This window comes from Penicillium waksmanii (genome assembly GCF_028829765.1).
Source record: "Penicillium waksmanii strain IBT 27052 chromosome Unknown utg000010l:1.0-3698451.0:1.0-3701458.0, whole genome shotgun sequence".
NCBI lineage: Eukaryota > Fungi > Ascomycota > Eurotiomycetes > Eurotiales > Aspergillaceae > Penicillium > Penicillium waksmanii.
Genome location: NW_026643256.1, coordinates 1,128,995 through 1,154,845, shown reverse-complemented (window position 1 = coordinate 1,154,845; position 25,851 = coordinate 1,128,995). Strand labels below are relative to the sequence as shown.

Below are 25,851 nucleotides of genomic sequence, written 5' to 3'. Positions count from 1 at the left end.
TTAGTGGTACTCCGTCCTGGTCAACGGCGCCATTTAGAAGGGGCCGCGCGGATGCATCGAATTTCTTTTTCTCCCTCTGTAATGTAAGAAAAGCGGGAGATTTGATTTTAGCTAGTAAGACACACCAGACATCATGGCTGGCTTACGAGATTGGCGTTGCCGATCGTCGAATTGGACTAATATCTCCATGTCTAAGTCTGGTCTGGCTCCGACATGCATATCGGTGGAAGAACATGTTTGCGTTCACCTTCCATTCTATTCCATCTCGCCGAACCGATAGACCAGATGCCATCGGAAGATAGTTCGGTTAGAGGAAGGAGGGAAAACGAGCGGTGGGGGCCTCGGGCTTGGAGCTATTTTTGATTTTTTTGGCCCGATTTTCTCTTCGGTTAGAACTTAGTACTCGTAGTATTATGTACGTCTAAGAATGTATACACGCGCCCTCGAAGGTTAGACCCCCGGGGCCTAGGACCGTCGTGCCAATGAGTTCCGGGGTACTCGGGCTCGATCTCGAATTGGCAGGCACTACCAGCCCTGGATGCGGAGGTACTACTAAGAAAAAGCAATTTGGTATATAAATACTCTCGTATGCGTACATGCAGATGTAGATACCTCCGAGGTTGACTGAAGGGCGACGCGGCGTTGCGGGGTATTTGTTAGTGGCTGCCGAGGGAGTGGTGAGAGACAAAGAATACAGGGAAGGGAAATGAAAGTGGTGCCACCGACATGAAAGAGTGAACTATTGAATGATCTCAGACCCCGCACTCTTGCATGAGCCACATTCAGCCTCCTGTGGCTGATTGTACTGGTGGCTGTGCAGGCGGAGCCCAAGGTTGATTGTCGAGTTTACGATACGCAGTGGAATGGTTTATTAGTATTTGCACTGCCACTAGTATAATCCTAGGATATGGCATATCTAGTTGAGAGTCAGTTCGCATGAACCCTTTGCCTTCTCTTAATCACTCCTACTTTCAACTTTGAACCGTCTCACTTTGACCGTCCCAACTCTCTTATTTTCTTTTTTTCTTTTCCCAGGGACTCGACACAGCTGACAGGATGGGGCACAACGAGGGTCCGGGCGTAAAGTGTGTCGATCTCTCGCGATGGCGTCCTATCGGTCCAGGGTCGATATCGATTTTCTCTCTTTTTCCTTTTCTCCTTTTATTTTCCTTTTCGAAATTTTCTTCCTTTTCTCTTGGCGCCCGTGCTTCTCTTGTTGGTTGGTTTTTTTTTCCTTTTTTTCTTTTCTTTTCGGCTTACTTTCTTGCTATCGTACCCCTCTCCTAGCCAGGTAGGGCACGCGCTGCGGCCAGTCAACTCCCACACTGAGGATCCTGCAGTTTCGCGCAGAAGATGTGGATTCTGGAATGTCCAGCGGCGGGAGAATTGTTCTCGACTGCAGATCCCTGAAAGAAATGTCTGAACCACCGTTCTGCATTCCTAGCACCACGTCGGCACCCACAGTGGTGGGTTATATGACCCTTTCTCCTGGGTCCGCCTTGAGGTGTATGTAGTCTGGTGATGAGACAAGCACTAGGGCTTCGGTCTGCAGCCTTTGGTTTCAGAATTCCGACTCCGTACATTACTACATAGGATTGCGTCGCCACTTTGGCAACGCGAATCTTCTACCATACTAACGCAGGGAACGCCTATTTCGCCTTGGGAGAGGGTTCGTGCGGTTGGGTAACGAAGACCCCTCCACTTTGCCTGACAAAACCGAGAATTCGAGGATTGGAGGAGAGGGTTGAATACCCAGGTTGTGGTGTGGTTCTGATTAATCCTCTGTAGTGATCTGAATGATTCATATCACCCATTTATGATTTCACCGCCACACCCAACGGTCTTCATCAGGACCGGGGCGAGATATCCTAGGCAGCCAGGCTCCCTTCTAACAGTACCAGCAGTCTAGCAGCCACCAACAACTCCTGAATGCAGATATGCCATCTGAGATTCACGCCACCGTCCTCCCCTTCCTGATGCACACCGTAGATTTTACACACCGACTTTCCCTGCTTCGTTCCTGCGGTCACGCATGCGCGGGTCGATCTAACCCCAAGAATTGGGTTCGGGTTGACACCCGGGGTTGTGGCGAGGATAACGGTGATTGGAAGCCAAACACCCTGACCCTCCGTGCCACACAGTGGGTTTACACCTTGTACTCCGTACCGTACTCCATAATAGGTGAACAGTCTAGCTCCTGGGCTCTGATTCCTCAGATCCCCTCGGCGTGGCTGCATCTGCAGCATTGGCAGATGGGCTTATCGTCATAAAATCGAGTGGGGAAAAAAAAGAAATTTGTCGGATTTTTGACACAATCTCGACAGAAAATGGAAATTAAATGAAATTAAAATAATAAAACAATTAAAATGAATAAAATTTAAAATTTTTCCGCTCCCTATGTCATCGAATCGCATTCAAATTCAGCCTAGTCTCGCAGGCAACTGTCTGCCCTGAAACCTTCTGGAAGCTCTCTCTGCACTGATTTGAGAGACCCACCTATGGCACTGGGTTGAGGTGTGCCCCTTCGAGCCCATACCCTCATGATGAGTGAGGTTGAACCCTGGCGAGGAAGGGTGCAAAAGCCCGGGTTGAGAGAGAATAGGCGGCGATGCTGATAGAATTGGAAGTCAGAGAGAGATGATAAAATGCTTTTAAGCTGTCCATCCTCCTTCTCTCTCTCCAAGAAGCATCTACAGTTCTCAAACACGTTACACACTTGCGTGGATACAAACAGCTCTCCATTTCCACTATACCACACGCTCTACTTGCGTCTCACTCGTCGCCGTGAACCTTTCCGGCCTACCGAGAACCATTGCATCCCTCTTCAGACGATTTCCATCTTACCCCCAATCTCCAAACATGAGTTCCATGTAAGTGCTTAAGCTATTTGACGAACTTGCGCCACCCCAGCTATACCCCAGCCGCACCACTGCAACCATAAATCCTCCGGTCTTGACCTCAACACAATCACACCCCTAACCCCGTCCTCCCCCCTCACCTCTTCCCTCTTCCTACAAAAGCACTGCTAATAAAGTATGGTAAAGGTCCGGCATCGGCTCGTGGGCCCCCCCAGAACCCTCCCTACGGCGGCAGCTCCACCGCTACCAAGACATCCTCGAACACCACCTCTATCTCTATCGCAGACCGTCTGCCAAAAGAAAAACGGGCAAATCGCCCATGCTTGAAATGTACCTGAGTGGCTCTTCGCGTGCAGACCACTGGACACCGGCCAGCATTACTAGTAGTGGACGTTGATTGCCTCCACTCCGACACAACTGGAGGGGATGAAGATTGTACTCCATAGGTTAGACTCGGAGGTATATACAACTTGAAGGTGTATGGCATGATACGATTAGGAACATCTTACGGATACGGGATCAATGAGTGTATGGATATGGGATAGATGGGCGTTACTAGCGATTGAAACTGAAGCTGGACTCGGAGTTGGGGGAATCGGTGGTCTCCTTGGAGTCACTGGGTATGTGCAAGGCTCACTGGCACTTCCAAGGTTGTTGATGGTCGGGCGAACCCTTGAAGTCCTCGCCCTTCTTGCCCCAGGCCCCACTGGGTGGGAGCGGTTGGTTAGTGAAGGGTTTGTCACTTTCACTTTGCTGTTTTTATTCGTGTTTTTGAGGTTTCCTTTGTTTGCTTTTCCTTTACTCTGCTCAATTTTTTCTCTTTTCTCTCTTCTATTTTCTTTCTATTTTCTATTTTTGCTTTTCTCCTCCGCTTTTTCACTTTCCTCCTGCAGAGTTTTCAAAACGATTTTTATGTGATTTGATTTTCTGATTTTTATTTTCCCTTTCCTTTCCCTTTCCCCATTTTTTGTTTCTTTTCTCCCCACCCTTGTTCTATTTTGTGATCCACCGTGGAAAAAACCATCATTAAACATATAGAGATAGAAGCCTATACGGGCGCGTTTTGTGATTTGATCTGCAATTTCAATATGATTTTTTTCTTACCTTTCTTTCTATCCCCTGAATGCTTGTAAATCCTGCACTCTCCCACATTTCAATGGGGAAAAAAAGGATCCCATGAGGTACAAGTCGGTACATAGGAGAGAGTGAAAGGCGAAGTTTCCTCAGTCGCAATACAACGGGAGTTGAGGCCCTTGTCTTGCCAGCCGGTTCTCCCTCCTCCTCCCTACTCCTCCTTAGTCACGATCTCATCTAGCCCGGAACCTTGGGAGTTCCGGTCCCTGTGTATGCAGTAGAGTTTCACGCATTGCATCTTACTTTGGCGGGCCGGGGAGTGGGTCACGATCGTTCCGGTCCAAGATGGAATGGACGAAGATCTACGAGGTCGGCGATTTGCATTACTTGCATGCTTCGTAAACACGCGTCTTCCTAGGTAGGGCTGACAACTACCAGCCATCTTCGGCATCCAGAGCGCACGGATGAGTAGTACGAATTGCTCAAGATGACCATTGATCCGCACAGAAAGATGGCCAGTCTGCGCGGCCGAGGACGAAAAGCACTCTTGGCTTGATCTTGGCTCTGTGTGTGTTTCCAAAGCCAACAGCCACTGAACAGGGGCCCTGTCTGTCTCGTCTCAATCCTAGTCCGTATATCCGTAGACCGAGGGGTGATCAGGGCGATCAGGGAAATTCGGGTCCGTGTCAGCAAGGATCATGGGACCAGATGATCGTAAGAAATAAAAAAGTAAGAAAAATTTATTAAAAGCCTTCGCGAATCGAGCATTCCTTATTGGCGGTTAGCAGTGCAGCCAGCTCGGCCCCGTCGAAGGGACGCGGGCGTGGGAGAACCTAATTATACCTAGAATATCCTTCACCACTTGGAGGAACGAGGGCTATTTTCTCCTAGTCAATCCCACTTGCAGTTGGCTCAAGCCAATGCTTATCCTGGTCCGGCCGATGGGATTGTCAGGAGGACAAAAGTTTTTTTTCTTTCTACTCCGTAGGGCCTCGTTTAATGCGATGATGCGGTGTGGATCCAACCATTGGAGGTCAATCTCGAGAATTGCGCGCTTTTCTCCCAATTCACTTTTCCACTTTCACTTTCCTTTCCTTTGGTCTCGTCTTTACAAGTCTGCTTTGCGCCCGCTCACGCCTCACTCATCAACCAACCACTTGACATCGTGTTTGTGCCCCACCCCGAAGTGCCCGACAGGGACGCTTGATCACTGGAAGTATCAGGGAGTGTTTCCCGAGGCCTGTCACGCATTCCCCGGTCGCAAGCCAATCTCTAAGTCCGGCCTTTTATTCCTAAAACCCGGAAGGAATGTTTACGCGGCCTTGTCTTTACCAACACGAGGTTGTGGATTCTATCTATGTATTTGATCTCCTTAGTGCAATCCCCGCAGGCTTAGATCGTGTTAGTTAATCGTTTGTACGGTGATGTCACCGCTCCTTCGGGCAACCCTCGTCCTAGTCGGTATGATGTATAATTGAAATATCCTTGTTATTATTACCAGTGCGATTATTGGTTCGGCAGGGCGGAGGGAGAGGGTCCGAAAAAAAAGAGATCAAATGACTTCCCTGTCAATACTTACTTCAAAAGTACTCCGTAAGAGTCTCTGTCCGGAGGAGTCTAAGCGACGAACTCATGGTCAAAAGGACAGCCGGGATCTTCGGTGAGCGTTTCAAGGGCATCGCGGTAGTTTCACGTGAAATCCGCAGCCATGTACGAGTACGGCTCTTTGGACTACTCCGTACACGTTGCCTCACTCTTCGCTGGTCGGGAACGGGGGCCCCAGCGTTCCCTTCAACTACCGAGACCCCCCCAGGAGGTTCGTTTTATCCCCGTCGAAAATCCATGATCTGCGATGTAATTCAATGTACACACCGTACTCGGTACGATAGCGGATAGGGTATTCACGGTACCCCGTCGTTTGCCGAGACTTTCCTCGTTGTCCATTCCCATGATCACCATGACTTGGCGAAAAGCGCCCGATTGGAGTGAACCCCTCTTTTGATGCCCTATCTTACGGAGATGAGAGAGGAGGAGAAGGAGGGTATGGGGTCTTCGTTGAAAAGCGAGGCGCGAGAGGTGGTACTCTAGTATTACCGAGGGCCTGGTATTCAAGGCTGGGGAACCCCAGGCTCAAGATAAGGTTGCTAACTGTGGGCGTATTGACAATGGTGGGACCGTGGAACGAGGACGGGAACGAACCATGGGAACTCCACTCTAGAGACTATGAAGTACAGTAAACATAATTGTATGCAGCCAAAAAGGGGAAAGGTAACAAGGCCATAGAGCAGCATGTCACAAAACAATCGTCTAGCCTTCAATGGCTGCAGATTTCAATGAGTTAGAATGGGGCCAAGGTGGGTCCTTTTGTTCTTTGTGTTCTGCGGGTTTTCCCCCTCCCCTCAATCGTCACCCTGCGAAAGAGGGAAAGTGGGAAAGAGGGAAAGTGGAATGGGGCTGAGTGTATTGAGCTCCCCCCCCTGGAAGTGCATCATTGTGCATGCGCTTCATCTTTCGGTTTCATTCCTGTGATGGACCGGGGCTGTGCTGTGCTGTGCTGCGCTTGCTTTTCAGTCTCTTGAGGGGCTAGTGTCTTGTGTACTTTGGTTGTATTGTATAGAAATGGTGAAGTATTACAATTGCAATGTGCTGTAAAAATAAGCCTATTAGATGCCGACAGGACCGGACATAAATACATTCAAGTTATTACATACCTGAATATGCATCTCTGGTAATATACACAGTAATATCAGTACTGCCAAGTTCAAGTTGAGCCCCAAGTTTCCCCACTAAGGCAACCAGTATCCCTGCCTCACTGGCAGCTGCCCGCTTCAAGTTCCGAGTCCCTCAATCCGTGGACCGCGAAGGGATTACGTTCCCCGACGATTATATCTTTACTGACCCGCTCTTTCTTTGACCTTTCTTTTTATTTTAATTCTCCTTGAATCTAACTTCCACGAGCTAAGAACGTTATCGGACCCATTATTGCTCTGATCGTGCTGCACCCCTCCCTCTCCCCTCCACTTCCACTTTTGCTTCGCCCGGGTGAAGGTCAAAGGTTTTTGTGAGCCCAACGAGCTCCAGGATTCTCATCGGGCTTCTACTACCTAGGAGGTGGTATAAGTTAACCCTCCTTCTTCCTGATTTTTCAGTTTCCTTTCTTCTTCCCCCTCTGTCTGGTCTCGCTTCCGAACAGACAGACATTGCTTACCACAATGTCCTTTCACTTGAACTATTCCTTAAACGGGAATCGGTATGATGGAACTGAATCAAGCGAGGTTCCCCATGGTCCGGACTTGTCGGACTCGAGCATAACATTGAGATATCCCGACAACCTTGACGGGTATTGCAGGAGTGATACAGTGTCGGTGCCTTCGGCTGCACTAGTGAGTATTGTCAACTGGCCCCCTTTCTCAGCACCCGGATTTGACCCCGGATGCTCCGAAACGGTAATTAACCCAGCTTACTCCAGGGATCTCTACCCTCTTCGTCACAACCACCCAGCACCTCATTTGGAGGAACAGCGACGAGCGATACGAGCTACCCAGAGCCAGAGTCGTTCCTGAGCTCTCAAGATTTTCCTTCCCGTGTCACCACTGGTGATACGGAGCAGGATATATCCTTCCTTGGAACCTTCACCCATGGATCGTTGATCGTACCAGCTGGTGAAATTTTACCCAACACCCCCGGTGAGGATGCAGCCTCTCAGCCAAGGATCGAACAACTTCCCTCTGAGATGTGGAATGAGGTTCTCGACGTGCCTACCAACGATACTCATCGTGGTACTGCCGGCCCCAAAATTCTGATCGAGGCTCTGGATTTTATCAATGCTCATCTCAATAAGCAAGAATGCAGTCCGGCACATGAATCCCGGACAAGAAAGGCGAAAGATGCGATTGAGGAGCTCTTGAAGGAGTATACGTCTCCAGGAACAGAGAACATCATATATGCCGGCCGATGCTTTCTTTGTGGCGTCACATCCATGAACAAAGGGGTCTTGACAAGACATTTCAAGGACCAGCATTTCCCCCAGTTCGAATACTCCTGTCCCAAGGAGGACTGCCAAAAGAAGCAACACCGCAAAGATAAAATTCAAAACCACATTCGTGCCCACGAGGGAATTAAACGTGAAAGCATCATCACGAAAGAGTTTGCTTGTCCCGCACAGTGTACTATATGCACATTAACCACCAACAGCTGGGACGAGTTCTATGCATGCATCATCGGTCACCATAAGGTTGGTGCACAGCAGCCCGAGCGTGCTGTTTCTCGAAACAGCAGTGTCGACCATGGCCAAGCACCTCAGATGGGCTCGGTTCCTACGATTAATCCCCCACTATTTGTGTCGTCCCAACAGCTCACTGTCCCTGGTCCTGGTAGCGTTCGCAGTGAACGCTCTCCCTCCAACGCGGCTGGTAGCCAGCATCGCTCAGAACCAGTGAGAATAGGTCGATCTCATTCAGACTCCCAACGAGCGGAAAGGAATAGAATAAACTCCAACTCTTCTCGTTCTACCGCCCACATAGGGGGCCGACTTCGAGGTAGCCAGCATTCTCGAGGAAGAAACCCTTATCCTCAACCTACGCAGAGTAACGAAATAGTCCGGGGAAGAATATTCGGGCAAAGTGAGCCATCGAACAGAAACACCCGAAGACTACAGTGTGCCGACTGCCTTGAATCCTTCCGTGAATGTGATCTGGGTCTCACGGACGGACCAAGATATTATTGTCCCGGATGCTTCACTAGACGCTCATTCGGATCTTGCACGGTTCCCATGGGAGCTCAGTATTCTCAACAACCCCAGCCGTCATTGGACACCGCAGTCTCTCCCCTCGATATATTCCCTTACTACTGGACCCATGAGACCTTTTCAACCAGGCAAGATACTACACAACCCTTTCCTACCACCCAGTTCAACGAAGGACAGCGGAACCCCAGCGTCTCAAACAGGGCAGCCGCCTTCAGGAGCTCCCAAGGATCCCCTCCCCAGAGTAATGATGTAAATAATTTTGGTATCTGGGCCGTGAGACACATAGACTCACCCACTTTCAGTGAAGAAGAGCTACCTCTATGCTCCCCGTCGTCTCTGGGAAGTAAGTTGACTCCAACCAGCCCTTTGGCTAGCGCTTTTCCATGGACGAAGACTTTACCCATCGGACTGCCGACGAAGCCTCTCAAGGATCTACCGACCATCCCAAGTTCTTGGCTTGACAATAGTAAGTATCGGGTAGCACCTGCACCGGTCTAGCCTCGCTAACCTCCACCCCTAGGCTTTGGGATATCCCCGTGGAAAGATGTTCCTCCAGCACCGAGACTCTCCCAATGCAGATGCGCCTGCAACGCAAAGGCGACGAAGGCATCGTCAAAGATGACCACCAACCTTTCTAGTGGCCGTCCGGTAAAAGTGAAACTGACTGTCACCACCAACGGGCCCGGGTCAACTCTTCGCAACAAAGTACAGATAGTTGTGAGCCTACTCAACTTGCGCGACACAACGAAGAAGAAAGTCGAAGCCAGAAAGGCCCTCGAAGGAGCTGCCAACAAAGCCGATGATGACGGGGACAAGAATGGAGATGGGGATGATGAACCAGATACCAAACTTGCCCCCCTCCACTCTTCCGATGCCTCCTTGTCCGTCGACACGTCCCTTTACGACGACCAGGCCATTGTTCCATTGGATCAACCAGTAGTGGAATTCATTTTCGATTTGGACACCCAGGCCTCGTTCGATAGGATCTCGCAAGTGACCGGCAGCCTGGCACTTGACTCTTCCGACTTGGATGATACCTATGATTCGGAGTCTGTGGAAAAGGCACGTCTCCTTTGGTACTTTGCCAGATATGTCGTGTTCATGATCACGGTGCTGGGTCGAGCAGCCGATCAGGAGTTTCATCCCCAATTGAGCGATTGATTGCTCCCTTGTCCATTCATCTCTTCTTCTCACCCATCTTTTCCTTTTCTCTATTATTCTTTTTCCCACCTCATATTCCCTGTCTGTATTTCTTTTTATGATTCCCTTTCACCTCAACCTAAATTGATTTTGATACCCCAGGTGCTTTTGACTTCTCACGATTTTCTTCCGCGTGGTAATGTTTTGGACTTTCTATTTTTCTTTTCTCTTTCTTTGCATTTCTCTCTGACCCTTCTTCTTCTTTCTCACGAACAAATTCCTCGAAAGATATACCCTTCTCAGGCCCCGCCAAGCCTACCTAATCTTGATCTACTGGGTTGGCGGTCTAAAAGTGTACCTTTTTGGCGCTTGTACACTACATTAGATGGGGCATATCTTTTTTTTCTTGGACATCTCTTTAAATTTTGTCTTTATCTGCTATCTATTTTTACAGTTTTGACCTTTGATTATTTGATCGTTTGGTCGGCCATGATGACACGAGTGACTTGTTACGATATCCATGGAAGGAAAGGTGCATACATACATACTACTACTACAGCTAACTTGAAAGCGTGTGTATTTCCTCACAAGCCATTGAAACGCAAAAGACATCCACTTGTCTTTTTCACTGTTGAATTTTACGAATCTTACTGCTTTTTCCACACTGTTCGATTTCCAAGTTTTCAGCACTGTTTCAGGCCCCCCCGCGGCCTTAATTAAATGCTTACATCCGAACGTAAAAAACTCAAACTATCGAGTGCGTTGAGTGCCTTGCAGTGAGCCTTGAGTCTGCCTCTGTACTACACTCCATTTTGTGAGCGGATATGCATAATGCGTGGGATATAGGTGCAAGCCATGAGCTTTCTTTCACGGAGAAAGCTGTGGAGGCTGTGCTGAGAGTTATCAGTTGGGCCAGGCTGACTGGATCGAACCGATCTGCTTATGGAGCATTGCTATGCCCAGGTGGTCATGCTCGACCGAGGTTGAAAGCCTGACCTGCCCAGGTGATGGGTTTTTATTCAACCTTAGGTTGGGCAGGAATCTCTCGCAGCTCATGGACTAACTACTACTACAACGGGTGGGAGATCACAAATGGTTGAGACCTAATTTTACTAGTCCGATCTAGATCATCTCCAAGTGCATTGTCATCCAAGAGAAAGGTCAGATCAAGTTTTTCGCCATATAATAGTATAAGTACAAATTAAAAATAGCAACACCGTTCAATTGCATCTAATACACCAAAAAAAAGATAAATAAGAAGAAATACCCGCTAACGAAGTCAAGCCATTGATAACTTGGAAGTTGGAGGTTTGTTTGCCTGTAGAAACCTTGAAGCCATGTGGATTTTGAAAGTTAACACCGTTAAAAAAAGATCTGGGTTGGAGAAGCTGATAATGGAAAGTAGCAAAGATAGGAAGGGCGAACAGGAATAATCATTCGTGGGTTGTGAAGTGAGCTGGTAGAGGTTTCGTAGCCAGCTTTCGTAGACGAGGTCGGGGAATTAGGGTTGAATGGAGTCAGGCAACTCGTGGCCAGGATCTCTACTCCTGCCGACTGCGCTTTGCACCGTGCGGGTTCCATGAAGCATCATTGCCGCCCCCGACGCTACCTCCCTGGTTATTGAAGAATCCTTGGTTGAAGGCTGCTGGGTTGCCTCCCTGGAAACCTTGGCCTGAAGAAGTCAATATTTGTCAGGCTTTCAAGCATTCAGAATAGATTTGATACTCACCCTGCATGCCCATGTTCATCATAGGGTTCATTCCACCAGCCATAGGATTCATGCCCATACCTCCAGCCATGGGGTTCATGCCCGGCATTCCCATCATATTGTTTCCGCCCATATTCCCACCCCGACCACCACGCATACCGCCCGGCCCACCGCGCATGCCGCCCATCATGCCACCGCCGCGGTTATTGAAGCCGTAGTTCTGCATGCCGCCCATAGGACCGCCCTGGAAGCCACCCATCATACCAGGACCGCCGCCGCCGCCCTGGAAGCCGCCGCCGCCCATGTTATTGAAATTTCCCCGGTTGTTGAAGTTGTTACCACCCATCCCACGGTTATTGAAGCCTCCTCGTCCGCCGCGGTATCCGCCGCCACCCGTGTTCATGCCGAAGTTATTGTTTTGGTTACCTCCGGCGTTGAAGTTACCGCCCATCGTTCGATTGGCATCCTTGCGCATGGGCGCGTCCTTGGGGAGTGTACGGAATGGGTTCTGATGCGGATTGGTATAGTTCACCAGGTGTTTCCGCCCTGATTGACCGCTCTCGATCTTGTGTTTGCTAGCCGTCGCAGCTTGGGGAGTGATGAATTCGATAAAGGCTTGTCTGTGGAGAGAGCGCGACTTGCGGTTAGCAACATGAGATGAAAGAGCAACATGAGACGAACAAAGAGATACGCAGCAAATGCAAACTTACCCTTTACTCTTGCCATTGACCTTGTGCTCGCTGAATGTTACATCTTTGAGCTCGTCCTCACTGCCGGCCGCGGCGATCCAGCCCCGAATGTCATCATCCGTTTCCCACCAGAACAGATCGGAGATGAGCAACGCGCTGGTGGCATCTGGGTCTGAGGGGCGGTCGTCGTAGTCCTTCCGCTTGACCCCATGTGGTGGCGCCGGGGCATCGTGAGCGGAGGTCTGCGGGTTGGTCATGGCGTGGTCGCCGTTGGAGGCAGGCGCAGATTCGACGGGACGGTTCGACTCGGCGGGCGCATTGTTCGCATTTTTCGTATTGTTCGCGTGATTCGTGTTGTTGGCTTGTTTCGTGTCTGCAGAAGGGGCCGAGGATGTGGTCTCGGGGGCATCTAGTACCAGCTCGGTGTCATCTTGGTTCTGATCACCTTGTTCGGTGGTGTTGTAGCCACTGCCATCCCCGTAAATGTCAATATCGAAGTTATCATCTTCCGTGGCCATTGTGCACTAGGAGATCCGAGTCCTCAAGGACTGCAGGCTGAAGAGCAAGTATTCGATTTTGAATAAGTTTGAGGTTGGCTAATACAGGCCCTTCTTGGTCTTTTCTTCTTCTGTTCTTTGCTTTTGAAAATTGGCCTCTTGTCTCAAGGAGAGTACATGTCTGGAAACGCCGGGCTGCAATTAGCATGGAAAATAAGAGTGAACTCGGCCATTGAAGCACAACAGGTAGAAGTCAGGAAAAGACGCGAGGTAGAATCCCCAACCAGACGAGACGAGAAAAGACAAGACAATGAAAAGCAAAACAGCTCACGACGATACGTACAATCCGAGAACAATTGCCTCCGAGAGTGAAACAAGAGCTGCGCTAGCCGATGAGCGCGTACAGAGGTGCCCTTCTGAGCTTCGATACAGGGAAAGAAAGAGAAGATCTACCACAGACAGGCAGAAGCAGCGAGAACTGCGTAAGTATTAACAAAGGAGATATCAATCCTTCCTCAGCCAGCCAGAGATGTCGAGATGTTTGGGGGAAGGTGAAACAAGTCGTCGACGTCGAGAGTCCCAAGGGAGCGCGGTGCCGGGATGGGGAATAAGTGTTGTTCCGGTTCCCCAGAAATGGAAGTCGCCGAAGTGGCCAGAATGGCATTCGCTCCTTCCTCAGATCCCTCAGATCCCCCTCTCAACTTAACTTCTTTCCTTCTTTCTCCAACCTTCATCCCCTCCACACTTCACACTTCACACTATGTCTGACACTATCCAAGAGCTCGCCGATATCCCCAAGGACTTTGTCCGTGAGGGTTCCCTCTTCATTAAGCGTTGCACCAAGCCCGACAAGCGCGAGTTCATCAAGATCAGCCAGGCCGTCGGCATGGGCTTCCTCGTTATGGTACGTGTCTATTTGCTATCAATTAGCTTCTCCTTTATTCTTATTTTATATCTCGCTTCGGACTTGCTAACTCGATCCATTAGGGTGCCATTGGTTACTTCGTCAAGCTGAGTATGTGACGCCGCCGATCGCACATTAGCTCCCCCGAACACATCGCGTGCCTATCGATAATATTGCTTGAACAACTCACTAACGGATAACTCTCACAATAGTTCACATCCCTGTCAATCAGGTCCTGGTCGGTGGTGCTTAAATACCTCATCCAATTCACATCGACGAGCTGGAAGCTGGAAAGGGGGCGATCGGAGATCCTAGCATGGAGAAAGGTCCGCATCTGACAAGGTGAATCATTCGCCCGTTGAACTACCGCGACGCAACTTGGGCTCGACAAATCGTTTCGAATCGGGCACCTACATCAAATCTCGAGGACTCCTGGACCGAACCGCCGTCGCGGGCGTTATTTCTGCTTTACGTTGTTGCCAGCAAACCACCCTGGCGCTTTTTTGGGTTGTGTTGGAGGGAGTGCCTCGTCCGCCGCCCTTGAGATACCATATACCACTATTCTTTCTTGTACCAATAGGAGCTCTTTTGTTTCTGTTTAATTGACGACCTTCCATACCCACGTCGAATCTTGTGTTCTTTTTTTTTTCGCACCCTTCCCAACCCTCCCAACACTACGCCGTGGTGCTGCCCACATAATAATATTCAGTGCGGGCCGATTTGAAAACAAGATAGTCGTATTTGCATATTCGTCACTCGTTATAACTACAAATCGCGTGAAGACAATCTCTATGCAGACATTCAAATGCTCATGACTCAGAGAATCACTCGCAGGTGAATCCTTTATTTTTGGAGGACCCCAAAGCATAATTAGTGCTAATGACCACCTCACCAAGTCTCATCTTCATCGATGAATCGTCGCCGCACTGGTCGACTCCGCAGCGGACGTCTTCGAGGTGGGGGCGCGTGCTCGCGGTAGTGATTAAACTCCGGTACATATCGCAGCTTGTCGTCGTAGCTTTTCCCAATTGGCGGGTCACCCTCATCATCTTTGGCACCGTTATTCCAGCTGTGTACCGTGCAGGTACCGCTCGACAGTCCCCATCCGTTCCATGATGTTGCTATCTCTGATTAGCAAATGTGTCTTGATAGAAAGCTGGAGTGGCTACTTACCTGCAAGGACAGGAGCATTCGGGTGCCAGCTGGCATCTCGTACACATGTCCGCCATAACATCTCGCCGCTCATTTCATATGCAGAGGCGAAGACATCCGGCTCACGGGGCCGGGAATTCATGGTAGCTGACCCGACATCGATGGTTCCGGCCAGCGTGGCATCCATATTATACACGTAAACCTTTCCATCTTCACTGCCAGTGTACACGTAGCGCGAGTTCGTGCTTCCAGGCGGCGAGAAGTGACAACGAATCAATGTCTTCAGGACACGGTGGCCGCGGAAAGTGACCACCGAGCAATCGTGTTTGTGCGGTTCATAATATTCATCGGGATAGGGTTCGAAGCGGTAGTCAAATCCAGTGGTGTAGTCACTCGGGTCAATCCGGTCAAAGTCAGCAGTAGTCATCATCTTCCGCAGATCCCATAATTTCATCGTTTGGTCCTTTCCGTTAGAAATGATATATCGACCATCTCCTTTGCTATCGACATAGGTCAAGCCCTCAGTGTGGCCCATGAAGGCGCCGGCTTCACGGCCGTCGGCCATGGATCGTCGATCCCAGACTCGGAGGGTTGTGTCATCGGACCCAGAATAGAGTAAATGTGGAGAAGAGGTGTCACCGTAACACACTGCGTTGACATGGTCTTGGTGCCGATTTTGCAGATTGAGGACCGGTTGTTTTGTTTCGACATCGTACACAACTACTGAGTTTTCCGATGTGCCCGCAACAACTTCTCGTCCATCCCCAGAAAATCGCAGAGACCAGATCTGAGAGATAAATATTAGTCAAATATACCACAGGGAAATCGTTCTAAGAGACATACTCCAAAGTGCGAGCTACCCAAGCTTCGTCGTTGCCGTTGGCCCGGCGGAAGAGAAAAGTCCAGTACTGATGGATCAGAATCATCCTCGGGGTCTGTCGTCGCTAGATAAGCCTGGCTTCGTATTGAACTGTAGACTAAAAAGCGGTTATCGGGACTCAGAGTTGCATCGGTAATTGTCCATTGCCCAAAGGGGTAGTCGACGGTCTTATAATATTTCCACTCGTACGGGTTGGATGTATCGTACATCCGGACTTTGAAATCCTGCGCGCACGCGAAGAAGAAATTCCCGTCATCGGAAAATTGACCGGAATAGCTTCGTGAGTCGTAGTGGATGATCTTATCGGCCACCGACCCTGGTATCAATTGCTAAGCGCACGTCATACCGTCAGCCCATGTTTCATGTTTCGGCGTGATCGACAGAGGGATCAAAGTCCATTTTACCTGGGATAAGGATTGGCCAGCTCTTCTGCGCAATCCATACGACTCAGTTCCGAGCTCGCGCCACATGAGATTCGTAGCGAATACTCCCTTGCGCTTCTTGAGCCGATCGACGAAGTATGGATTCGTCCCGAATTGACCCCCACCCATCAATTCCGTCCCCTTATCATTGGGGACTTTCGGGAAGTGGTCTGCGCTACCTGTTCTCCGGGGTCTCGGTCTGCGAGTAAATGGCGCATCAAATTCGTCGTCACTTTCGTCATCGCCGTCATCTCCGACGATATTGGTTGACCAGCCGTTTGAACGGAGAATATGCTGTAGACCACTCGATGCGAGTAACTCGAATAATTGGGCGGCCGGAACTGAAAGCAAGTCAGAGGGAAATCCCGAATGTGCAACTTGAAGCTACATGATATAACTATTCCATTTGTTGGAACATACTTCGCGGGTGCCCGCCTCCCCCAGCTTCCGCATTCCCGTCGAGATCGTCGTGTGTCAGTTCGAATTGGATATTGTCGATGGTGATATGGGGGTTTTCTAATAAATATGTCTTCAATTAGCCGCTTAGTCCATGTAGAGGTCATAAAGCCAAACATCCTGGTCTCACCGTCAGAAATGCCGAGGCCCATCCTCTCCTCACCCACATCATCATCCTCCTCCCAATCGTCTTCGGTCTCCATGGTCGTAGACGGGACGGTATAGTCAAGGTCGTCCTCGTCCCCTTCGTCATCTTCAAGCCATTCTCGTGCGGGATGCCACATAGGTGCTTCTCCGGGCTCATTCCGTGTCTCGTCAGACCCTGGTGAACTCATCGTGGCGGTGTTTAGGGTTGTTCCGAATGGATTGGGGTTTGGATGAGGAGAAGCTTATCGATACCGAAGATAAAGTCGACTTACCGCCGCTTCCTCCAATTTGTAAGGCATTATGTCATGCTTCTCCACATTTTAGTGGGGAAGCAAAGTATAGTACGAGTATGTACTACATGGCAGTTACAGAGTGAGAGCAGGTGGATTTTATAAATGATTCTCATATATTGTAGAACCTAAGAAAAGGGGGATTTTTCATGTATTACCCCCCTAAAAACCGGGATAGCCCTGCTCGTTGATCGACTACCTCCGTATAATCCTCACCTTACATTCATCATTCTTCACGAAGAAGCCTTCTCGGACATTGGTAGCTAAGGAGCTGGCTCTCTCGACATTGAAAAGCCTGAAAAATGTTGCCAAGACTTTTAACATTTCCATCCATGCAAAACTACCAATATATTAACACCTTCAAGTTATCCCCAAATAAGGATTATTCATGTAACTCACTTGCGACCGATACATGCTCGAGGCCCTAGAGAGAATGGGTAGAACGAATCCAATAGCTTAGACGAATCTCCCTCTTGCCATCGAGATATGTCGAATTTCTCAGGGTCCTTCTATTTTTAGTATGTAGCTCTGCTATAACTATCCACGCATTATATTGGTACTCACGCTAAACACGGTAGGATCATAATGGATGTTGAGTGTAGGCACGCTAACCAAGGTCTAATAACTAGTGAGCACAATTCCTTGTCAACTAAAAAATCTTGGAACATAGAACTTACTCCCTCAGGGATATAAATTCCCGAGATAGTCTTGCCTCCAGCAGGTGTGACTCTCTCAAGGCCAGTGGAACTCGTAGGTTTGAACCGCATCGTCTCTCGGAGCACGGCGTTCAAGACAGGAAGCTGATTCACAGTCTGAAAATCAGCTACCCAATCATCTCCTAGTGACCCAACAAAAGTACTATCTAGCTCTTCATGCAGCTGCTTTTGTATCTCAGGTGCCCGTGATAAAATGTCGACCACGTTTGTCATGGTTGTACTTGTAGTGTCGCTACCACCAACAATAAAGGAGATAGACTCGGCGATAATTTCGTTTTCTGATAACGGGGAGCCCGTATCCGGATCTTTCGCATTGAAAAGAAAGCTGAGTAGATCCTTCCGATCCGTGTCTTGGCCTTTTCGCTCATGGTAGGCAGTAGATCCTATAGAAGCAAGGCTACTTGTTGCTTTCAGGCCATTCGGCCAGAATTGATCAAATATAAAGTACTTCATCCCCGGTCGTAAAACCTTTGCTAGGTGACCCAAAGCATTTAGCACCTCTCCACGTGCATCGACAGTAGCGATTAGGTTGAGGTGATCTCTTTCCTTGTCAAGAAAACCAAAGGACTTTCCAAACGAATAGTCGCTGATCACATCGAAAGCTAGAAAATTGGCTAGACCTGAAATCAGCTTGCTATTATCTCGTACCAGGTAATTTATTGACTTACAGTAGCCATTAAAATCGAGTTCTGCCTGTTCGGATCTCTGAACAAGTCTCTCAAAGCACTGCATCAACTTCCTGACTTGCTCCGTCATATGGGGTTCATATTCACTCAAACTCCTCGGCGAGAACGCTGGACCGAGGTATTTCTTCTTGCGCCGATGAACTTTTTCATTTCTAGTGTTGAAAAGCACTGGCTCGACTTGATGAAAGGGTATATCGGTCTAGACGTCAGCATAAATCGTACCATGCGTAGAGTAAAAAGATGGACATATCTTCATAAAAGGGGCCTTTCATGAAGCCGGATTTATGTCCATATATCGTTTCCAATGCCAGACGACTGGCAAACGAAATATGATTTGGCGCGATTCGGACAACATTACCGTGCCGTCTATGTTGTTGTAATACAGACTCGGATCGCCTCACAAGCCGGCACTGGAGAATGATCCACAACGATGAAAACCTCGCCAGGAAAGGCCCCGGTATGTGCGACAATGCTCCGAATAAAGCACGATAAAATCCTTCTGCTATAATCTTGGATAGAAAAGCAAATATGTTATACGATATTTCGAATTGGTTTGATGACCTTGGAACACTCACGAGCAGGAGGATGACCAATATACACACCATCGGCGAACTATTTTCACATGCAGCCGTGACGAACGACATGTTCCACTTAAGCCTGAGTAATAGGAGCTCAGAGATGCAAAGACTTCTTTTTCGTGATATCTTCCCTTATACAGATAATTCGGGGGTATGTCGGAACCCCGCTATGCAATGGGAGGCCCGATAGCGTAGTCCCCGCAGCCATCTTGCAGTACACAACACGCGGGGAAGATATTATCTGCGGGTACCGCCAGAACTCTGAAACTGTTGCAGTATCAAGACTCCGGTATCTCCGGCCCGGTGAAATGGCGATTTGTATTAGCTCGGGGAAAATTCGAATGCTTTTATGGCAGTACGCATGATGGAAACATGGCGATCGCTTAACAAGCTATGTTGTCACCGATAAACTATGGCAAAACCCTCAACAAGTAATAAGCTAAAATAGCCAAGCTATGTATTGCATAAACTAGAGGAATAACTTTCGTTTTTAATTTCTTGCTTTGACCGGTCCTGCATCTCGCTTCTCTGCCAACTACTATTCTCCCTCCGCTGTATCCTCTGTTGCCAATGTTGGCCCCGGATCGTACGGGTCACAAGCTAGGGTATCATGATGTAATCATTCAATTGCCAAAGCTATGACTCGTGGGGAGGCTATGTTAATAAATGTACCTGAACGTGGCAGCTCCGGCAAGGCTGTGTTCGTCCCAGGGCGCGGTCCTTGGCAAAAACAATGGCATACCAGAACATCCAATCACATTCAATGGCTCAAATGGCCATAACTCTGTGTGTTAAGACAGGGCTCCCAAGGGTCCTTGTATAATGCAAGAATATGCCCAGGTCCAAAATGACCCTAGGGTTCAGCCTTGTTAGGCGCAGTCGGTTCCGGTGACCGACAGCGACCTCCTTGGCAGAGGCCGATGGTGGAATCGGGGTAGAATTCCCTTCTTGTTGGAGTGAATACTGTGATTCCCTCACTACCCCCGAAGTTGAGTGTTTGTTTCGTAATTCAGCATTATCGAGGAATGGAAATAATGGAGGGGTTCGATGGAAGAGCGAGGCAGGCTTTCTGCTGGAAGTAAAGTCATTAGAAACCAGAGAAGATCTACCGAAATTCAGCATTCACTTGTCCATACGTATAGCAAGTATCATGGACAGAGATAGAGTGCTCACCGGTTTTTATCTCGGCTACATTCAGGTTAAATGCGGATATATTCCTTCTTTGGTTTTACATCAGATGGAGACTCGTCTTACACTGCCAAGGATTGATTTTAATGTAATTTTATAGCCCTTGAGAATCTGGCGGTACCAAGCCAAAGCACTTGAGCAATATCACGTCAAGGGTCCAGTCATTTTGGAGTTAGATACGAAAGAAGACGAGTATGATTTGTTGGGCTTCTATGTTTGGACGTTATCCATCTATTTGCTTATCTGGGAATAATGCATAACCGGTTAGGTATTGAAACGTCATATCTGTTTTCTGAGGAGTGGAAAACAATTGAATTTTCCACTGATGTGCCGTATTACCCGGAAATCGTATTTCAGAGCCGATAGCGGTGCTTGGCCCTTTGCGTGTTGCCCGACCACCTGCCCGGGCGCATGAGGCTCAGCCCGGCCGCCCCCACAGTCCCCACAGCCCCAATAACATACAACTGGTGATATTTCATAAATACTGCATGATGACTTCGCTATGAATGGTGAAAACTGTATTCAAGGTCTAAGGCCATGGGATTTGTTTATATGTACCCAACATTCTAATTCTTTTCATCTTCCTACCTCTCACGAAAACATCATGAATCTCGTTTTATATTCCTTGATCATGGTGACACTTGTGCCCATTGCGATCTCACAGGCCTTGTTTGATTTTATGAATGACCATTATGGGAGCTGCGCTGTGAGTATCGAAGTTGTCTTCATTTGATTTGGAACTTGACGATGAGCTGATACAAGTACACCAGTCTTCATGCGTAAGCCAGGCCTATAGCTGGCAGGAACTTGAAGGGTTTAGCTGTATGGATAGTCGGCCTTGCTGGTGTTCTGTCGATGATGCAGCTTTCTTCGAGAAATTAGTTTGCTGTATTTATCAGTCTGACGACTGCTCGGCTGATGTTGATGGTAAGTTCCTCAAGGCAATCCAATCATGTGGATGAATTATTGACATCTTTGGGAATGTAGTGATAAATCAAGGACTGAAAGAATGGTGTTCCCGGGAAACTGATGTCAGCACACCAGATCAAACGAATTTCAGAGTTCCTCCACCGCTCCCATCTACATGCCCTTCTCCAGTCTGGCACACTCCATTACCAGAGAGTGAGATTACACGCCGCAGTTACCATCGCAGTGGAAGTAACAACGAATCCTTCACCGGGGGAAGGCGGCAGGGATTATAGTTCTCGCTGTAGTTGTGACATTGGGGCTTGCAATAGGCCTAATCTCCTGTTGCATTCAGGCTGGGAAGCGAGCCAGCCCTACGCCGCCGCCACTCCCTATGCATACTGCTAGACGTCTCACCACAGTTCCACCACAAAACTCTCCACAAAGACCACCGACTGCCATTGTTCGAGGGGGAACACCACCGCCGCCACCACCCTACTCAGCCAAGGATGAACCGACACCCCGGTATGAAGCAAGTCATTTGGCATCTTGATAGAATCTGGATAAATGTAATTAAGCAGTAATTTAATGCGTATCAAATGGAAAGCATTTTCAAAGTGCAACGTTGGACGGGGACGGAAGAAATCCCGCTATCAACCGCAGATAAGCCTAACGGATCACGTGGTAGCTGATAGCGCGGGCTCCCCCGCCTCAAGCTCGAGCTCCTCCACTTTGCATCTGCCGTGCGGAGACTCGCTTTTTTGCATTTTATTCTATAGGGCTGTATCTTGCTTTCTACAGCAGATCCCGTATACGACACTCTATCCCGAAATAATTGCTCTTAGACCGTCCCGGTCAGCCACCCACTCTTCACCATGCAGTCTGTCCCGGAGTCCCGCACACAGACCTTCGAGGAGATCTACGGACCTCCAGAGAACTTCCTGGAGATCGAAGTGAGTCGCAGTCAATGCCGCCATGTTCTTTGTCCCCCGAGACCTCATTTTTGGAATGGTCTTGTGCCCACCTGCCCAACTAGCACAAGATCAAATTCTCACCCCCTCCATCCATCACCCTCCGCCAAAAAGCAACTCTGTTTTAATAACTGTCCTGACCCATGTGCTTGTATTGAAATCAGGTCCGCAATCCTCAAACACATGGCACATCACGGAATATGTACACCTCCTATGAAATCGTCTGCCGCACCAATATCCCCGCCTTCAAACTGAAACACTCCATCGTACGCCGCCGCTACTCCGACTTCGAGTACTTCCGCGATATCCTCGAGCGCGAGAGCACGCGCGTCACGATCCCCCCCCACTGCCGGGCAAGGTCTTCACGAACCGTTTCAGCGACGACGTCATTGAACATCGCCGGGAGGGACTTCAGCGGTTCCTGCAGATCGTGGCGGGACACCCCTTGCTGCAGACAGGAAGTAAAGTGCTGGCTAGTTTCATACAGGGTAGGTCATCTTTTTCTAGTTTATATTATTTCCATGACGCTGCAGGATTCAGGCTTCTATGAAAATGCCCAATGCGAGTCGTGAATGAGTTGCTGACATCTGCGTCTAGATCCGAATTGGGACCGGAATGCATGGTAGATTGCATACAACCAAATAAAGGTCTTCTTTACATCACCCCACAACCCACCCGCCCCATTTGGTCACTCTTTCCCTTTATCCATCGCCTCATTTCTATTTATGCTTCAATTCACCTAGTACCTTGAGCGCAACGTCTTATGGTCTTTTGTCGCGGTCATTGTCTCTGCTTGACCCCCTTTGCGTACTGTCTATTTGGCAAGTGAAATAGACGACTGTACGTTACTTGATGAATCCCGATCCTTGAAAATCGTTTAATATCCAATTTATATTCTACCTCGTATATGTATGTGCCTCATTGTCTTATTAGTTCAGCTTGGCGAAACTTTCAGGCTTTGATGTTTTGCCTGAAGTAATTGAGAGCAGCATAATATGATTGGGATTGTCAAGTTTGAATCACGATTGACTTTACTCTAGAGTGCCAATATATGGCTAGGCTTGGATTACTGAAAAAATTGCGACTTCCCCTCCCAATGATAATACCTCTGCGCCTAGGGTTATTCGCCGGTCTATGATTTGTTGATACTCGGTAATTTAATGAAAATCAATTTCAGTTCATTCTGAGAAAACTTTTGATGAAAACAAAGCCGTCGTGTACTGCGGGATATAATAGTAGTGCAAAGATCAAAAAAGCAGACAATAAAAAAGCAGACAATAAAAAAGCAGACACCCGAGATGCATGGCCCATGTCAATATGGGCCAATAAACCAACATAAAAGTATCAAAATATCAAACAAGCCCAGAAAGAACATCATGCGTTAATGAAGAATACGAGGTGAAACATTTTTTTTTCTGAGAGCAAGAAGGCTCCGCAGTGTGTTTTCAGTTCAAGTCATCCCAGATCATAGGGGCAAGGGTATTATCCTCCCACGGCGAAGCAGCCGGATTTTCATCCAACGGGAACGAAAGCATTGCAGCCGCGGTAGGATTGCTTGTTGATGATTCAACGAAGCCAGGAGGAGGGGGTAAGAATGATGGATCAATGGGGCCAATATTGGAATGCGATGCCGTGGAGGGGTGCCGGCTGTGTGTGCTTGATCGAGAAATTCCGGAAATTTTCGTTGGTGTATTCACCGGCGTAGTTTCGGTGCTAGTAAGACGATCACGAGGTACGGGTGCCGGTGTACTAGCTAGTTCTCGTTTTGATTGATTGACAGAGCTGCTGCTCACAGAGCCTCCATGACGATATGCGTTGGGAAACTTGGTGCGGAAACGGTCGCGGAGATCCGTTGCTCGACGGTGGCCTAGGTTGAGCCCGGGATCCTGTTGGATGAGAGTCCATTGAAAGCCATGTGAAGCATACCCCTTCAGCAAAGCTTCATCCTCAGCACTGGTGAACAGGTTGCGGGAACGACGTTTGGATTTCTTAGCGACGTGGGGTTTGGGTATACCGAGAGATTCGAGAGTTGATTGGGATTCGTCTGAGAGTGTACGTGTGACTGTGACCCTAGTAGGTGGGCTTTTCCGAGTGCTTGTTGACCCAACCTCCGTGTCAGGCGTGGAAGGTGACATGCTAGATGCCGAAGGCTTGTGAGAGCTCGTTATTGGACTTTCAGTTCTAGAGGCGGGCTCTGAGCCAGGTGTCGCGGGGTTTGTGATCGGCAATTTTGATTTTACAGGCACTTCATCAGAGCCTTCGATTTGTGCCTGGTGAAGAGCGTTGGCTAGATAGTCGCGTAATTGCTTGGTTGCCTCATTAGAGTCAGATGCGCGGTATGCCCAAGGACAGCAAACTCGGAATCTGTCTTTCAGGTTAGATGCCGTCCGCTTGTTGAACTTGAGTTCTGGCTGAGCGAGAATTGTCGTCCAATTACCAATCCCGCACTTGACTGCCCCGTGAAGTAATGCCATTGTTTCTTCCTCGGTCCACTTGCGCAAATTTTTGCGAGATCGACCTCGAGACTTTGGCGATAGCGGGTCACCTCCTTCTTGCTTACCACTCGAAGCAACGCCACTAGCTGTAGGTTCTTCTTTTTCAATCACCACGGGCTTCGGTACATATGCGTTCTCGGGATGAACAAGTGGACCAGCTTCTTCCGTATGTACATTATCAACGGCATTTTCGTCAAGGGTAGCGCCAAGAAGCTCCTCGATCTTTGCTTCTCTTCGTTCTACAGACTGACCCTCGACAAGAGTGCCATGGACAGATACGATGGTGCTCGAGTCCACAACGGCCGTTGCGGCAGCAGCATCGCCGCGCGATGGTTTCGTGAGAAGTTGGGTGATTGAGCCAGCTTCAATAGGCGGGAGAAGGGCAGCGTTGGGAGGCGGTTCATTCAAGCCATTTAAGATTGCAAAAGGTCCAAATGGGGGCGGGCGTTGCTCCTTGTGAGAAGTTTGCGGAATGGGCAATTGTAGATGTTCACCAAATGATTCGGCCTGAAGTTCTAGGCGTCTTCTCTTGCGTTGGCCATGGAGAGTATTGTCATCAAAGGATGATGAGAAGGGCACGCGTTCCAGAGCGCGGAGGTTTACAAAAGCAGGAAGAATTGGCTTGGGCGGTCTCTCTGCACTTGACTGGGAGCTGGATGCTGGATCTGTCTTTTTTGTTCGAGCAGCATTGAGAAACTCGGTCACTGTTGGTAGAGCTTCTTTAGTAGTGGAAGGGGTATTGTTCCCAGTTGGGACGTTGGTTTTTGAAATCGTCTGCGACTCCCGTACTCCACCACTTGCATTAGGCTCTAGTGGAGAAGGAACTCTGAGGGTTCGTGAAGCAACGGGTTCTCGCAAGGGCGCGATGCGCAAGGAGAGTTGGGGAAGTTCGCGGTGATGGGATTCATCGAGGGCCCGCAGTGGCCCGTTGGAATCCATACTCTAGCAACTCAGGCCGAGGAAGTGGAGGTGGGGGAGTATATTCATGCAGTTCATAGTGAACGGCCTGCTGTAACCTCCTGAGGGGAAACCAGTCTCTGAACAATGGAAGATGGGAAGTGAAGAAACAGGAACCGTTGCCCCAGGGTGGATCTCCCAGCTTCCACCCTACCGGAGAAGAACTCCTAAAACTCGGGACCGCCTCGGATACGAAGCGATAACGATAAGTATTGATGCCTTGAGTGTCAGGCTAAAGTTACGTCAGCGCCAATTGTTGCTGCCTCAGGCCAGAAGCAACGATAACGATAACGATCGCTGCCTCAGGCCATAATATACGTCAGCGCTGAGCCGCACTGTTTCCCATTCTCATTCTCATCCTCATCCTCTTCCTATTCCACTCCAACAACT

The 25,851-nt window shown here is 48.9% G+C and overlaps 7 protein-coding genes across 7 annotated transcripts; 4 read left to right on the top strand and 3 right to left on the bottom strand.

Moving 5' to 3' along the window:
- Positions 1-7,665: 7,665 nt before the first annotated feature.
- On the top strand, positions 7,666-9,177 carry N7481_012403 (uncharacterized protein; the record flags this gene model as incomplete). Its single annotated transcript, XM_057271622.1, has 1 exon — positions 7,666-9,177. The coding sequence occupies one exon, from the start codon at positions 7,666-7,668 to the stop codon at positions 9,175-9,177; it is 1,512 nt and encodes a 503-aa protein (XP_057115810.1).
- A 120-nt stretch (positions 9,178-9,297) lies between these two features.
- On the top strand, positions 9,298-9,840 carry N7481_012402 (uncharacterized protein; the record flags this gene model as incomplete). Its single annotated transcript, XM_057271621.1, has 1 exon — positions 9,298-9,840. One exon carries the CDS (start codon positions 9,298-9,300, stop codon positions 9,838-9,840), a length of 543 nt encoding a protein of 180 aa, XP_057115809.1.
- Positions 9,841-11,360: 1,520 nt separating this feature from the next.
- N7481_012401 (RRM domain protein) lies at positions 11,361-12,734 on the bottom strand (the record flags this gene model as incomplete). The annotated part of the gene is made up of 3 exons (XM_057271620.1): positions 11,361-11,491; positions 11,549-12,147; positions 12,238-12,734. The coding sequence occupies 3 exons, from the start codon at positions 12,732-12,734 to the stop codon at positions 11,361-11,363; spliced, it is 1,227 nt and encodes a 408-aa protein (XP_057115808.1).
- Positions 12,735-13,473: 739 nt separating this feature from the next.
- On the top strand, positions 13,474-13,870 carry N7481_012400 (translocon subunit SSS1; the record flags this gene model as incomplete). Its single annotated transcript, XM_057271619.1, has 3 exons — positions 13,474-13,617; positions 13,701-13,728; positions 13,830-13,870. 3 exons carry the CDS (start codon positions 13,474-13,476, stop codon positions 13,868-13,870), a joined length of 213 nt encoding a protein of 70 aa, XP_057115807.1.
- Positions 13,871-14,505: 635 nt separating this feature from the next.
- Positions 14,506-16,862, bottom strand: N7481_012399 (WD40 repeat domain-containing protein; the record flags this gene model as incomplete). The annotated part of the gene is made up of 5 exons (XM_057271618.1): positions 14,506-14,744; positions 14,791-15,556; positions 15,613-15,925; positions 15,989-16,412; positions 16,658-16,862. 5 exons carry the CDS (start codon positions 16,860-16,862, stop codon positions 14,506-14,508), a joined length of 1,947 nt encoding a protein of 648 aa, XP_057115806.1.
- Positions 16,863-21,913: 5,051 nt separating this feature from the next.
- Positions 21,914-22,635, top strand: N7481_012398 (Sorting nexin-3; the record flags this gene model as incomplete). Its single annotated transcript, XM_057271617.1, has 3 exons — positions 21,914-21,991; positions 22,174-22,426; positions 22,607-22,635. The coding sequence occupies 3 exons, from the start codon at positions 21,914-21,916 to the stop codon at positions 22,633-22,635; spliced, it is 360 nt and encodes a 119-aa protein (XP_057115805.1).
- Positions 22,636-23,454: 819 nt separating this feature from the next.
- Positions 23,455-25,443, bottom strand: N7481_012397 (telomere repeat binding factor family protein; the record flags this gene model as incomplete). Its single annotated transcript, XM_057271616.1, has 1 exon — positions 23,455-25,443. One exon carries the CDS (start codon positions 25,441-25,443, stop codon positions 23,455-23,457), a length of 1,989 nt encoding a protein of 662 aa, XP_057115804.1.
- Positions 25,444-25,851: the final 408 nt, after the last annotated feature.